Below are 15,425 nucleotides of genomic sequence, written 5' to 3'. Positions count from 1 at the left end.
GCCAGTCTGCCCCTGTTATTAGGGCCAGTTTGAGCACTATTTGGTCATATTTTAGCTATGAAATTATGACTACAGAAAGGAAAGATGATTTTTTTTTGACAATATGGCCACAATATTCTTTAGACTCTGGAGAAAACTGGTTAAAATAAAGCTTTTTTTGAAATTGTAAAACCGGTTCTCTTTGCATGTGCAATTAGAGAGATCTAGCTTGTTAAAATACTTTTTGGTTTATTTTCAAAATTCTGACCCTGAGAGAATAAAAATATGCCTAGGAGAAAGCTTGAGGTTAACTCTTATCATGTCCTTGGGAAACAAACACAGCCCACTTTGCCTGAGACTTCGGCCTTGGGTTGCTTAGTGAAACTTCAAGTCAAAAAAGAAAAAAAAAAAAAAGAAGCAAAGAGACAATTTAAGCCTCAAGCGGGAAACTATGAGATCTCTGTCTGGATATATGTATGTCTCAGTATGTGTCTTTGTCTTTGCATAATATTGCTGAGGTTAATTTGTAAATGAGCTCTATTTAACTGGCTTAAAAAAGAAAAGTAAGTGCTCACAAATCAAACAATTCTAAATACAAGACAGAAACTAAAGATGTTTGGGTTTATTTGACACACGCCTTGTACCACATTGAGAAAAAAATATGTGCTTTGGAAAAATACATGTTTTTAGAGGTTATAGAATGTGATCTTGAGTTTGCTAATCAGAAAATGCCAGTGTGACAAACAGTTCACACCTGGTTTCTTCTTGGTTTTCACTAGAGGTTAAGGTTTTTTAAGGGTTAAAAATTATAATATGTAATCAAAGCTACCAAAGTGACAAGAGAAGCATTTCAGTGTGTAAAGCAAGTAGGATATATGTTGCTGGCCAGAGAAGATATAAAGACTGGAGATATTTTTGTTGGGGAAAGTGATGATAATAAATTTGTCCTACAGTTAGTTGTTTATAGATGAAAAAAAAATGGGCAAGTTATTGATAATATGGATCCAGAAAGTGATAAAAGTTTTGTGGTAAAGGAACTATGAAAAAAATTTTGTACGTTGTTAAGACTGATTAATACTAAATTGAAATTAATTAGGTAAATAAATTTTGCTATTAACAGTAAGCTGGTACCAGACTGAAATTTGGTTCTCTCTATATTAAGAGAAATTCTGCTTTTGATAACAGATTGTGTGAATTTCTTTGCCTTTAAGTGATTTATATTTGCTTTTGAAATCTTTTGTTACTTTGGTTAAGTAAATAAGTATTATTTCACAATGATCTCTGAAGATTATGGCACACCTAGATAAAGTTCATTCTGCTTCTACGAGATTAACCCCCCATTGTCAGACTTTTGCCACCCTGATGCCCTTGTAGCATGGCAACCGTCTACTCCTAAATCAGGGAATTTAAAATGGGTCAACAATAGCTGTAGATTAAACAGTCAGCACTATGGGAAGACATATGTGCTCTTCCCAGACCAGGGCTCGAACCCATGTCCCCTGCATTGGCAGGCAGATTCTTAACCACTGCACCACCAGGGAAACCCTTGGCTGTGTTTAATAAAAATGGGGGTAATTAAAAAAAATTATGTTTCACTAAATATTATCCTAGTTTCATTAATTAAGGTCTGTGTTTACTAAGACTCACTTCCCAGATAGTTCCTTGCTGTTATGTTGTACTGTTACAAGTTTTAATTGACTTATTAAAGGGACACTCTAAGTTTGTTTCTGAAGCCTAACTTTGTAATCAATCTTTGGATAAAGATCAGATGCTCCATGATCTACAACCAGGAGGTTAACACCAGGCTATAGTCATTCAAGTTTAAAGAAACAATTAGACTATGCTAAGGATAAGGAGCCTGGTAACACTAGGAAATTGGGCTAAATGCCTTATGGACAGTGCCAATGTATACAATTTCCCTTAAAGATAAGGACTGGTAAAAAATAGACTAAGCCAGACAAGCTGGGGATGTACTAGGCTGTACCTAATGAAAATTTCTTAACTTAAATTCTTACTTATGACCTTACTAATACTGCTAGCTATAGTATTTCTATTTTTGCCTGTTTCACAAAATTGTTGTTTCTTACATTACCAAATGTGTGACTGAGCCTCTGATAAAATGATGGTATATAGTCCCATATGAGATCAATGACTGTACGAGTGAAACTGCAGATACAGGAAGAAGCAACAAGAGGGAGTATTTTCCTGGACCATAAGAGACTAGTAAAGCAGGAGGTCCAGAGACTTTTGGCTACTCAGTGTGCCAGTAATGGCACACTGAGCATTCCTAGCACTGTGGGACAAAACAGTCATAAAATGACCCCCAACCATGGTCAAATCTATGACCATGAAGGGGCCCTGCCGACAGGAAACTGGCACTTGCTGTCTACAAAGATTAAATCTGGAGCTGCTGCAGCTGCTGACCTTCAATACCCCCCGAAAGGAGTTTAGGGTGGAGATCAGGAATGAGGCACTCTGTGCTCTGGGAAAAAACTGACAAAACAGGCCTTCAGATAGTTAGATATTTTCAGGTAAGGATTTTTATGAGCCCAAATTCTCACCTTTCTCATACCTAGAAAAACACTAAAATCATTAACAGTGACAACTGCTTTGGTTTATGTGTTAATACCACACCAAAGGTTAAAACCTACTTGGATAAAACTAGACAACTGGCTACCTGACTACAGGTCTCCTCAAAGTGCCAGGTCTAGACTGGGATTCAGGTTTATCTTCCTGAAAAAAAAAAAATATCTATTTTGTCTATTAATGTTCAGGTTGTCACTCCAACTACTTCTGAATCTGTTATACCTACATGAATAACACTAGGCTAATAAAAAAAAAGACATCAAAAAATATATATGACCACAACAAACGGCTCCATTCCTTTGGACAGGGTAACCCAAGCACTGACTCTATCTGGACCAGGATCAAAAATTGTTACCAAATATAACTTGGTTCTTACTCCTGCTTTGGCCACTGGTTACAATAATTCTTTTACTGATATTTTACAATATTTGCAAACTTGTTAAGTTTGTCTCCTTCAGATTGCAACAGTTTCACATCAGGATAATGGTGATGCAGAGATTTCAGCCACTCCTCAGAACAGATCCTGCCAGAATAACAGCATAAGTCACCCTGGGGCCCCTTAATGAGACAGGGTGAGAGCTCCATGACCCCAACTAGATACGGTCTATGAGTTCCTTGCCAGCCTGAAGAAGTGACAGAAGACAGACCATCGTCCCTCATACTCCCAGTAAAGATTTCTTGGGGTTCATGTCTCTCAGGGGGAATTTGAGGTAGGAGATGGATGGGCCCAAGCGCTGGACAGCTGGTGTTTGTCAAGTGGAGTAAAACTGAAGCTTTGTTCTCACCCAGACACTCCAAGGACAAAGCTAGTGGCAGAAGGTGAGCTCTGCTGAAGTAAAGAGATAAGATGACCACTCCTAAGGTCAAGGAAAACTTCCCTACCTGCACATGTGCTGGAAGGTTCCTTGGAGGTCAAAAAGGGAGGGGGCGCCACCCCATAATATGTGTGGACATGTACCCACAGGCCTCTGTGGTGGGATCCACCTTAGCAAATAGTTGCACATGCATGTTGGGGAGCGTCCTAGGACCAGGCCGGTGTGAAAAAAGAAACAAGATAATTGGCCAAAGGTAAACAAAGACCCAGAAGGACTGTCCTGTATAAGTGATTTAAACCACTTCTTTACTGTGCTCCTCATTCAGGACGCCCACACTCTTCCCTGGGTGTGTATCTCTGCCTAGTTTCTGACTAACTGCACTCCTCATTAAGGGAGGACGCCCAAACCCTTCCTCTCTGGGTGTGCATCTCTGCCTTGCTTCTGTCTTAACTAAACAAACTGTTTCTCCGTGTGCTCTCCCACTTGTTGTGCTATGTCTCTAATAATAAACTTTGTACATGTTTTTACAGTTTTTGCCTCTGTGAGAAATGCATTTTTCACTGGGGGCAAGAGCCAGGGGGGTTGGTGGTTCGGATTCCTGGTTTTCATCCAAGCTACCCAGGTTCAATTCCTGGGCAGGGAATTAAGATCTTGCTTCACACCACCATTCACTGCTGCCTCTCCAAGATCAGTAGGTGCCACTGGACTCTCTCAGTCTGGAAGCTTGATTTAGGGATAGGGGAGGAGAGGTGAGAAGGCATTTGGTAAACGTGTTGGGCAGTGATGAAACCAAGCAGGACCCTGTGGGGCTCCTGGACACAAAAGCCTTTCTGTGGCCCCCATTTCTTGTAAACATAGGCATTCTCATATTTAGAGAGTATGCAATGATGCATCTATTTCAGAGGGAAATGTGACAATGCCTATAAAAATTAAAAACGTACACACTCTTGGATTTCCCAGGGAAATCCCAGGGATTTCCCGTCATTAATTTTTCTTTGAGCAGTGCTTGCTCCCTAAACACGTTTGAATGCTTACTAACCAAATAAGTAATATGTGCGTACATGTGTGTATCAACACTCTTTGAAATAGCCAAACATCTATATATCTATTAATGAGATGGTGATTAACAAAATTATAGTTGGCTGTATAATGGGGTTCCTATGTAGTGATTAGCCATGAAGTGGCTAAATTTATATATACTGATATAGAAAGATTTTTAACTTGCTATTGCATTCACCCACACTGAATCTGGCATAACAGTTTTACAACATGAACATTTGTGAGTGTGTATGTATGTGTACACACATACATATTTATCTGTATAAGCCTAAACAATTTCTGGAATAATATAGAAGACATATTTTTTAAAAAATACCAATTTTGGGGACTTCCCTGGTGGTCCAGGGGGTAAGACTCCGTGCTCCCAATGCAGGGGGCCTGGGTTCGATCCCTGGTCGGGGAACTAGATCCCGCATGCATGCCACAACTAAGAGTCCGCATGCTGCAAGTAAAGATCCCGCATGCCGCAACTAAGACCCGGCGCAGCCAAAATAAATAAATAAATGAATATTTTTAAAAAAATAAATAAAATTACCAACTTCGGGGAATGAGAATGAAGGTCAGAAAGTGGATCTACTTTTCCCTTGATACACTGGAATACTACTTATCTTTTTATTGTCACCGTTGCTACTTCTGTTGGTATAAAAGTAATTAATGCTTATAGTGTAAACTCAAACCAATTCATTGCTAACATACTGGGGACTGACGAGAACTGAGGTCTCTATCACCTTCCTGCAGTATCTCAGCAGTGCTCGCCTTATCCAGATATTGATATGCATGCCGTTCAATATGGAAATTCGATTGGAGGGGTGGAAAGTGAAAAGCAGAAATGAGATGTCCAGTTCTTACCCACAACAAGAATTAGTGAGATGGTGGCTATACAAAGTTGTGATTTTCCATTGATTTTTATCTCAGCTTATAAAATGCTGGTTTGAGTTTCGTTTCAGAAAGAGTTTGGGGGCAGTCTTTTTCATAGCTGGTTAAAGGGCCAAGGTTGTTTTTCCCCAATGAAAGAGATTAGTCCTATGGCAAGTTGTTACAAGGTTAGTTACTCAAGCAAATAGACATGGAGACCAGTAACTGTCCCCTGTCCCTGCTGGCATGGATCACTACAAGTACAGAAAACATTCAGGTCACTGGCCAGGTCTTTCATTTCAGAAGTAAAAGGGAGAAGCAATAAAGCTCAAACTTGGTACTGCAGGTTCTCTTACAAGATGATGTATATAGATGAGCATAAATATAAAACTATAGACCCATGTGTAATTACCATGCAAAGAATTCTGATAAAAGTTATATTCTTTTCCTCCAAATCACATATACATACTGGCATACAATTTCAGGGAGTCATGAGTTTCTCATGCTCATCCATTAGCCCTAAGGGACTCTACACACCCTATGGTTAAAGGCCCTTCTGTAAGAAGATGTGCCCAATGGTGACACACACAGATATTTATTAAGTCAACACACATGAATGTGCCAGGCTCTGAGCTATGTTTTGTACATAGAACCAAGATTAAGTAAGATACAGCTTTTCACAAAGATTTCAATCCAAGAGTTGGGTCAACATTTTCTAACTACATAGATTACATACATACATAAACACACACACACACACACACACACACACACACACGCCTGTACCTATATTAGGTAAATCAATAGAATGTAGGTTTCCTTTTTACTATTATAATGTACTGGGTAGCAATTTTAATGTATTAGGTGCGTACAATGCGTGTGCACATTCATACATACACACACACACACAGGGTATTTAAACAGTAAAATCTTTGTTTCCTGGATGAGGACCTGTCAATTTGTCCTCGGTTGAACACAGGGGCCAATAACAAATGCCACATCCAATAAACACGTTAAAAATATTCCAATAATACTTCCTGTGATTGACTGTAATTGAGGTTGCTCTCTTCAGCTTGTTTCCCAAGGCAGAGAGGTGGTACCAGAAAGAATAACATTCTTGTCCTGGTTGTTAACTACAAAACATCCAGATTTCAGAGTACAGTTGGCAAGAAATGTTTGTGCAGGTCTCAGACCTTCGTAGAGCAAAAGCTTTCCAGAGCTCACCTCCCCTCAAATATGGAGACTTCAATTGAAACAGAAATTAATTATAAAATGTAATCTAGGGAGATTTGAAATGACACTAAAACTAAACTTCGAATAACAAGCCCACGTAAGCATTTGCCATCCACCCCGTGGCGATAAGCAAAATAAGCAAGGAGGGATTTTTTTCTGTGTCACGTGTCTCAGTGCATTGTCTACAAAATTCCTAAACCCATTAAAATCAGAAAAAAATTACTTGTTACAAAGTAAAAAAAAAAAAAAAAATCATATTATTTTGGCATACACCCTACCAGATGTATGACCTAGAATATACATAATGGGTTTCATATACTAAACAGTAATGAAAGGATGGAGAAAAAAGAGGGATCCCAATTCCGGAATGGGGAGAGAGATAACATAGAGATACTGGATTTCTTGAAGCAAATGACCAGTCTGGAGTCTGATTTTGATAAATACACTCTCAGTTATATTTGCTAATAGCTTGCTACTCTGACCTCTCCGTGTTCTTTCTTTCCTTCCTCCTCCTCTGTTTCTTTGACCTGAAGCCATGTTTACTGACTCTCTCCGAGAGAGACAGACAGACAGACAGACACACAGAGCGAATATGACACTGAGAAAATCTCATTGTTTTTTATATTTAGTCAGGTCAGGAGTTAAGCTTAGATCCTTTATTTCAGTTGGTACTTTTTTTTTTTTTTATGTTTTGTTTTGACAGGGATAACTTTTCTAATTAAATCCCTTTATTGAATTTTCACTCTTGGATAGTTTATGAAAATGCTGTCTTTGCAGAAAAGTAAAATAAATAAAATTAGAACTGATATATTTCATGCCTTGTGAAAGCTGAGCCTGAGATGACAGTTTGGCATTATCAACCTCCGTGCCTGCAGGGAGCACAGGAATAATGTTGGGTGAGAGAAAACGTGCCGATCAGGGAAAGTGACAGCCTTGTTGTTTTCAGAATATGGGGTAATGTGCATTAAATGCCAAAAGCCAGAAAGCAGCATTATCCCCCAAAGCTTGAAAATAAAAGCAATCTGGGATGCTACCAATTCCATCCAGAGCTTTCTGAACAAGGGGTGTAGTCATGGGAGACAGACCCTAAAGCTCTTTCATTAGTCTTTCCTTGTGGGACTTTGTTACTATAAGTGTGTTCCACAGACCAGAGGCATCGGCTTCACCTGCAGACTCTTGGGCCCTTATTGAATCAGAATCCACATTTTAACAAGATCCCTGGGTGGGTCGTTATGCATGTTCAAGTTTGAGATGCAATGTTCTAAATTTATCAGACAACCTGATAAGTGAGGTTAGGTAGCCAGCTGGTAACCCTGACAATTGGTCAACTATGTGTTCATTCATTGTAAATATTTATTAAGCTCCATCTACATGTAGACACCGTAGAATGTGCTGGAGATGCAATACTGAGCAAAGGTATACTTGGCTCCTGCACACATAGAACTTAATAGGCTGGTGGAGAGGAAAAGTTGTGATCAAATGGAATGTGTAATTTCAAACTAAGATGAATACAATAAAGAAAAATAATAGAGTTGGATGAAAGCAAACAAAATAAACTGGTTTCGATTAGGACTTCAAGAAAGACTTCCTTAAGAAATGGATGCTCTCCCTGGTTTTGATATAGTTCTATGGTTATTTTGGATGTTATCATTGGGGGAAGCTGGGTGAAGGGTTCAGGGGAACTCCATACTATTATTTTGCAACTTCTTTGTGAGCCTAAAATTATTTCAAAAAGTTAAAAAAATTAGAAATGATGCTTAACCTTAATCTGAACGATCTTCAATAATGCATTACACTGAATTGGTCAGGGAAGGGGGAATAAAGAAAGGTATTCCAAGCAGAGGAAACAGCAAGTATTAGAGTCTTGTTATGGAGACATAGAACTTTGTAGTTTCTAAGAATTGAAAGCAAACCCAAAGGCCTGCAGGTGATGACCGAGGAGGGCACCGAGTGAGATGAGGCTGAGGAAATGGGCAGGCGGCAGATTATGTTGCAGCTACAGGTAAAGGTGAGAACCGTGTTATTACTAGAGCAATGGGAGCTAAAACAAAGCTCTAAACAGATGGCACGGCAACTTCTGGCTTAAGACAGCTCTGGCTACTGTGTACTGAGAACTGAACGATGGAATCCAAGATAATATTATCAGCTCTGGTCACCACCAGAGAGAGCCCACTTGATACAGAGGTGGGAAAGCAGCTCTAAACTGTTGAGATTATTCTGTGTCAGGTACAATCTGGGCACATTACATATCAGAGCTCTGCCTGAGTTTATAAAGGAGAAAGGAGATGGTCAGCCCTGACCCTGATCTTTCCCCACACTGATTCTGCCAAAGAATATATTCATTCCCCAAAGGGGGAAAGAAACCTCTGGAGATAAAAATATCTCCCTGTGAGCACACAGTAATGGAGTAGGTGTGGTTTCTGGAGAGTTTGGATGGCAGGGGTGACCAGCTTCTTTGAGCTGTGAGCTGGTAAACCATGAGTATCATCTGCCTTTGCATCAGAAAAGTGGAGGGCAAGTAGACAGGCTCAGTGTCAGTGATGATGAAGTGTGTGAATTGTGAGGGATATTTTTAAAACAGGGAAGGTCTCAAAAATTAGATTATCACCCCCTGGCTCAGTGCTGAACAACTTCGACCAGCCTCTTGGCACTGTGGTAATTGGAGAGTCCGTTCTCTTCCTTTTCTCTGCACTTGAGACCTCTTTCTTTTCACCTGGGTTTTCTCCCCTCATCTATTTTCCTTCTATGCATTTCCCCCTTTTCTCTTTTTCCTTTTTCCCTTTCACCTGTAGTTCTCTAGTAGTACCCCTTGAAATGCTTAGCCCTCCTGGAGATCCTCAGGACCAAAGAAGGGGAAGGAAATCCATGTTGTTGTTGTTTAAATATATTACTTAAACTTTCTATGCCTTGGTTTCTTCATCTGTAAAATGGGAACCACCACCTATGAATTGTAGTGAAGATTAATTGTGATAAAGTATAGAAAGCCCTTAGCATAATTCTTGGTACAGGGCAAGTGCTTAGTAAATATTAGCTACTATAGGGATCATTATTATTAACTTTAATTTACAGTGAAGAAATGGAGGCATAAAGAGTTTAAGTAACTTTTTCAAGGTCACACAGTAAGTGAGTGAACTTGGGAGTCATGCAGACATGGGTTTGGATTGTGGATCTTCAGCTTTGCTCTCCATCGTGTGCTAAAGCCAAAATGTCCATAGGAAACACAGTCCTTCACTGTAGCCAACCTAACTAGGGATGTTCAGAACCACCAACTGACTTTTGCCTCCTGCCGCTTATGATGGGGGACAGACAGGATGATGCACTTCTACAAGCCCTTTCCAAGTGTTTTGTCAATCTCCCACTAGACAGTGAGGCATTGCCTGGATGATATCTGATAAAATAAGGAAACTGGCAAAACAAATCAAAACAAAAGAGCAGCAATAATGCAGTAATAACAAGTGTTTACTTAAAAAATAAGAAATTTTGGAATTTTCTCATCACCTGCAAAGAAAAACCCCTTGACTGGATGAGAGTTGTAGAGAATTATTAAGACAACTCTAGGTAACTAAGGACAAAAAAAAAAAAAAAAAGTCCTCAGGTCCAAACGACTTAGATTATTGATTATTGCCACTGTGATTTCCCTTAACACAGATGCGATTCATGGCAGACCGATAAAATTAATTACTATTAACGTCGTGGAAAAGTTGCTTTACTTACGACCATCCACAGTTCTGGCCTCGAGATGCACAAGATCTGGTTCCTTGTTCGACCCCATCACAGACCTAAATGATGGAGAAACATCAACATTAATGAATCCCCATGTGCCTCAGAGAAACTCAGCTGAGCCCACAAACTACTAATGTTCATGGGATTCTAAAGCCACAATCCTTAGGATACATGTACTGTATTTATTGATATAGCCTGACAGTAAAATTTTCACTTCATATAAAATCTATAAAAAATCCTTTATTTGATGAAGGCCAGGCTTGACTCTGGCAAGGATACTGTGTGTTATTAACTGTGAATTGCAAATGAGTCCCGTGCATGTCATATGTAACAGTCTCACTGACAATATATTAAACTTTCAAGAGTTGTCAGGCAGATGCCAGGCAAGCTGCTTTACCTGGGTGACTTGAACAGTGATTTACACAGCAAACTGATCTAATTAATGTTTTCATTTGAAATTTGCATAACTACCTACTACTATCCTATGAACAGACCACATGACCCAACCAATGTAGTGGCCAGAACAGCCTAGAGTGACCATTCTCTGTATTGTTGAACCAGTGTGAGTGGGAAATACAGATGCACTCATATTATGATATGTGCCAGAAATCACAAGTGTAAGTAAAACATAAGTCTATTTAAAATGCCTTGGAGAGGACCCTCAAGATGGCAGAGGACTAAGATGTGGAGATCACCTTCCTCCCCAAAAATATATCAGAAATACATCTACATGTGGAACAACTCCTACAGAACACCTACTGAACACTGGCAGAAGACCTCAGACTCCCCCAAAGGCAAGAAACTCCCCCACGTACCTGTATAAGGTAAAAGAAAAAAAGAAAAAACAGAGACAAAAGAATAGGGACGGGACCTGCACCTCAGGGAGGGAGCTGTGAAGGAGGAAAAGTTTCCACACACTAGGAAGCCCCTTCATTGGTGGAGGCACACGGGGGGGAAGCTTTGGAGCCACGGAGGAGAGCGCAGCAACAGGGGTGCAGAGGGCAAAGCGGAGAGATTCCTGCACAGAGGATCGGTGCCGCAAGACACCCCAAAACACACCACCGGATGCAGTCCTGCCCACCAGAAAGACAAGATCCAGCCTCATCCACCAGAACACAGGCATCAGTCCCCTCCACCAGGAAGCCTACACAACCCACTGAACCAACCTTACCCACTGGGGGCAGACACCAAAAACAATGGGCACTAGGAACTTGCAGTCTGCGAAAAGTAGACCCCAAACACAGTAAGTTAAGCAAAATGAGAAGACAGAGAAATATGCAACAGATGAAGGAGCAATGAAAAAACCCACCAGACCAAACAAATGAAGAGGAAGTAGGAAGTCTACCTGAAAAAGAATTCACAGTAATGATAGTAAAGATGATCCAAAATCTTGGAAATAGAATGGAGAAAACACAAGAAATGTTTAACAAGGACCTAGAAGAACTACAGAGCAAGCAAACAATGATGAACGACACAATAAATGAAATTAAAAATTGTCTAGAAGGAATCAAGAGGAAAATAACTGAGGCAGAAGAACGGATAAGTGACCTGGAAGATAAAATAGTAGAAATAACTATTGCAGAGTGGAATAAAGAAAAAGAATGAAAAGAATTGAGGACAGTCTCAGAGACCTCTGGGACAACATTAAACGCACCAACATTCGAATTATAGGGGTCCCAGAAGAAGAGAAAAAGAAAGGGACTGAGAAAATAGTTGAAGAGATTATAGTTGAAAACTTCTCTAATATGGGAAAGGAAATAGTCAAGTCCAGGAAGTGCAGAGAGTCCCATACAGGATAAATCCAAGGAGAAATACAATAAGACATATTAATCAAACTATCAAAAATTAAATACAAAGAAAAAATATTAAAAGCAACAAGGGAAAGCAACAAATAATATACAAGGGAACTCCCATAAGGTTAACAGATGGATTGCTCAGCAGAAACTCTACAAGCCACAAGGGAGTGGCATGATATATTTAAAGTGATGAAAAGGAAGAACCTACAACCAAGATTACTCTACCTGGCAAGGATCTCATTCAGATATGACGGAGAAATCAAAAGCTTTATAGACAAGCGAAAGCTAAGAGAATTCAGCACCACCAAACCAGCTCTACAACAAATGCTAAAGGAACTTCTCTAAGTGGGAAACACAAGAGAAGAAAAGAACCTACAAAAACAAACCCAAAACAATTTAAAACATGGTAATAGGAACATACATATCAATAATTACCTTAAATGTGAATAGATTAAATCCTCCAACCAAAAGACACAGGCTCGCTGAACGGATACAAAAACAAGACCCATATACATGCTGTCCACAAGAGACCCACTTCAGACCTCAGGACGTATAGAGACTGAAACTGAGGGGATGGAAAAAGGTAGTCCATGCCAATGGAAATCAAAAGAAAGCTGGAGTAGTAATACCCATATCAGACAAAATAGACTTTAAAATAAAGACTATTACAAGAGACAAAGAAGGACACTACAAAATGATCAAGGGATCAACCAAGAAGAAGATATAACAATTGTAAATATTTATGCACCCAACATAGGAGCACCTCAATACAAAAGGCAAATGCTAACAGCCATAAAAGGGGAAATTGAGGAATACAATAAGAGTAGGGGACTTTAACACCCCACTTCCACCAATGGACAGATCAACAAAATGATAATAAATAAGGAAACACAAGCTTTAAATGACACATTAAACAATATGGACTTAATTGATATTCATAGGACATTCCATCCAAAAACAACAGGATACACTTTCTTCTCAAGTGTTCACGGAACATTCTCCAGGATAGACCATATCTTGGGTCACAAATCAAGCCTTGGTAAATTTAAGAAAATTGAAATCGTATCAAGTATCTTTTCTGACCACAAGGCTGTGAGACTAGATATCAATTACAGAAAAAAAATCTGTAAAAAAATACAAACACATGGAGGCTAAACAATACGCTACTAAATAACCAAGAGATCACTGAAGAAATCAAAGAGGAAATCAAAAAATACCTAGAAACAAATGACAATGAAAACACGACGACCCAAAACCTATGGGATACAGCAAAAGTAGTTCTAAGAAGGAAGTTTATAGCAATACAATCCTACCTCAAGAAACAAGAAACATCTCAAATAAACAACCTAACCTTACACCTAAAGCAATTAGAGAAAGAAGAACAAAAAAACCCCAAAGTTAGCAGAAGGAAAGAAATCATAAAGATCAGATCAGAAATAAATGAAAAAGAAATGAAAGAGACAATAACAAAGATCAATAAAACTAAAATTGGGTTCTTTGAGAAGATAAACAAGATTGATAAACCATTAGCCACACTCATCAAGAAAAAAGGGAGAAGACTCAAATCAACAGAATTAGAAACGAAAAACGAGAAGTAACCACTGACACTGCAGAAAAACAAAGGATCATAAGAGATTACTACAAGCAACTCTATGCCAATAAATGGACAACCTGGAAGAAATGGACAAAATCTTCAAAAAGCACAACCTTCTGAGATTGAACCAGGAAGAAATAGAAAATATAAACAGACCAGTCACAAGCACTGAAATTGAAACTGTGATTTAAAATCTTCCAACAAACAAAAGCCCAGCACCAGATGGCTTCACAGGTGAATTCTATCAAACTTTTAGAGAAGAGCTAACACATATCCTTCTCAAACTCTTCCAAAATATAGCAGAGGGAGGAACACTCCCAACTCATTCTACGAGGCCACCATCACCCTGATACCAAAACCAGACAAAGATGTCACAAGAAAAGAAAACTACAGGCCAATATCACTGATGAACATAGATGCAAAAATCCTCATCAAAATACTAGCAAACAGAATCCAGCAGCACATTAAAAGGATCATACACCATGATCAAGTGGGGTTTATCTCAGGAATGCAAGGATTCTTCACTATATGCAAATCGATCAATGTGATACACCACATTAACAAATTGAAGTACAAAAACCATATGAAAATCTCAATAGATGCAGAAAAAGCTTTCGACAAAATTCAACACCCATTTATGATAAAAACTCTCCAGAAAGTAGGCATAGAGGAAACTTACCTCAACATAATAAAGGCTATATATGACAAACCCACAGCCAACATCGTTCTCAATGGTGAAAAACTGAAACCATTTCCACTAAGATCAGGAACAAGACAAGGTTGCCCACTCTCACTACTATTATTAAACATATTTTGGAAATTTTAGCCACAGCAATCAGAGAAGAAAATCAAATAAGAAGGAATCCAACTTGGAAGAGAAGAAGTAAAGCTGTCACTGTTTTCACCTGACATGATACTACACTTAGAGAATCCAAAAGATTCTACCAAAAATCTACTAGAGCTAATCAATGAGTTTGGTAAAATAGCAGGATACAAAATTAATGCACAGAAATCTCTTGCATTCCTATACACTAATGATGACAAATCTGAAAGAAAAATTAAGGAAACACTCTCATTTACCACTGCAACAAAAAGAATAAAATACCTAAGAATAAACCTACCTAAGGAGACAAAAGACCTGTATGCAGAAAACTATAAGACACTGATGAAAGAAATTAAAGATGATACAAACAGATGGAGAGATATACCATGTTCTTGGATTGGAAGAATCCACATTGTGAAAATGAACATACTACCTAAAGCAATCTACAGATTCAATGCAATCCCTATTAAACTACCAATGGCATTTTTCAAAGAACTAGAACAAAAAATTTCACAGTTTGTATGGAAACACAAAAGACCCCGAATTGCCAAAGCAATCTTGAGAAAGAAAAATGGAGCTTCAGACTATACTACAAGGCTACAGCAAACACGACAGTATGGTAGTGGCACAATAACAGAAATATAGATCAGTGGAACAGGATAGAAAGTCTAGAGATAAACCCACACACATATGGTCACCTTTTCTTTGATAAAGGAGATAAAAATATGCAATGGAGAAAAGACAGCCTCTTCAATAAGTGGTGCTGGGAAAACTGGACAGCCAGCTACATGAAAAAGAATGAAATTAGAACACTCCCTAACACCATACACAAAAATAAACTCAAAATGGATTAAAGACCTAAATGTAAGGCCAGACACTATCAAACTCTTAGAGGAAAACATAGCCAGAACACTCTTTGACATAAGTCACAACAAGATCCTTTTTGACCCACCTCCTAGAGA

General features: G+C 38.8%; 1 protein-coding gene across 7 annotated transcripts in view; it reads right to left on the bottom strand.

Moving 5' to 3' along the window:
- The window catches only part of SORCS1 (sortilin related VPS10 domain containing receptor 1), a 556,698-nt gene that overhangs the window by 148,536 nt on the left and 392,737 nt on the right, over nt 1-15,425 (bottom strand). For all 7 annotated transcript variants that reach the window (XM_082425095.1, XM_082425099.1, XM_082425096.1 and 4 more), the window contains exon 6: nt 10,242-10,306. In XM_082425095.1, coding sequence (XP_082281221.1) covers nt 10,242-10,306 — 65 coding nt within the window. The remainder of the gene's footprint in view (nt 1-10,241; nt 10,307-15,425) is intronic.

Source organism: Balaenoptera physalus, assembly GCF_965194825.1.
Source record: "Balaenoptera physalus genome assembly, chromosome: 14".
In the NCBI taxonomy this organism is placed as follows: Eukaryota; Metazoa; Chordata; class Mammalia; order Artiodactyla; family Balaenopteridae; genus Balaenoptera; species Balaenoptera physalus.
The sequence above is the reverse complement of the archived record's forward strand: the minus strand, read 5'-3'. Positions and strand labels throughout refer to the sequence as shown.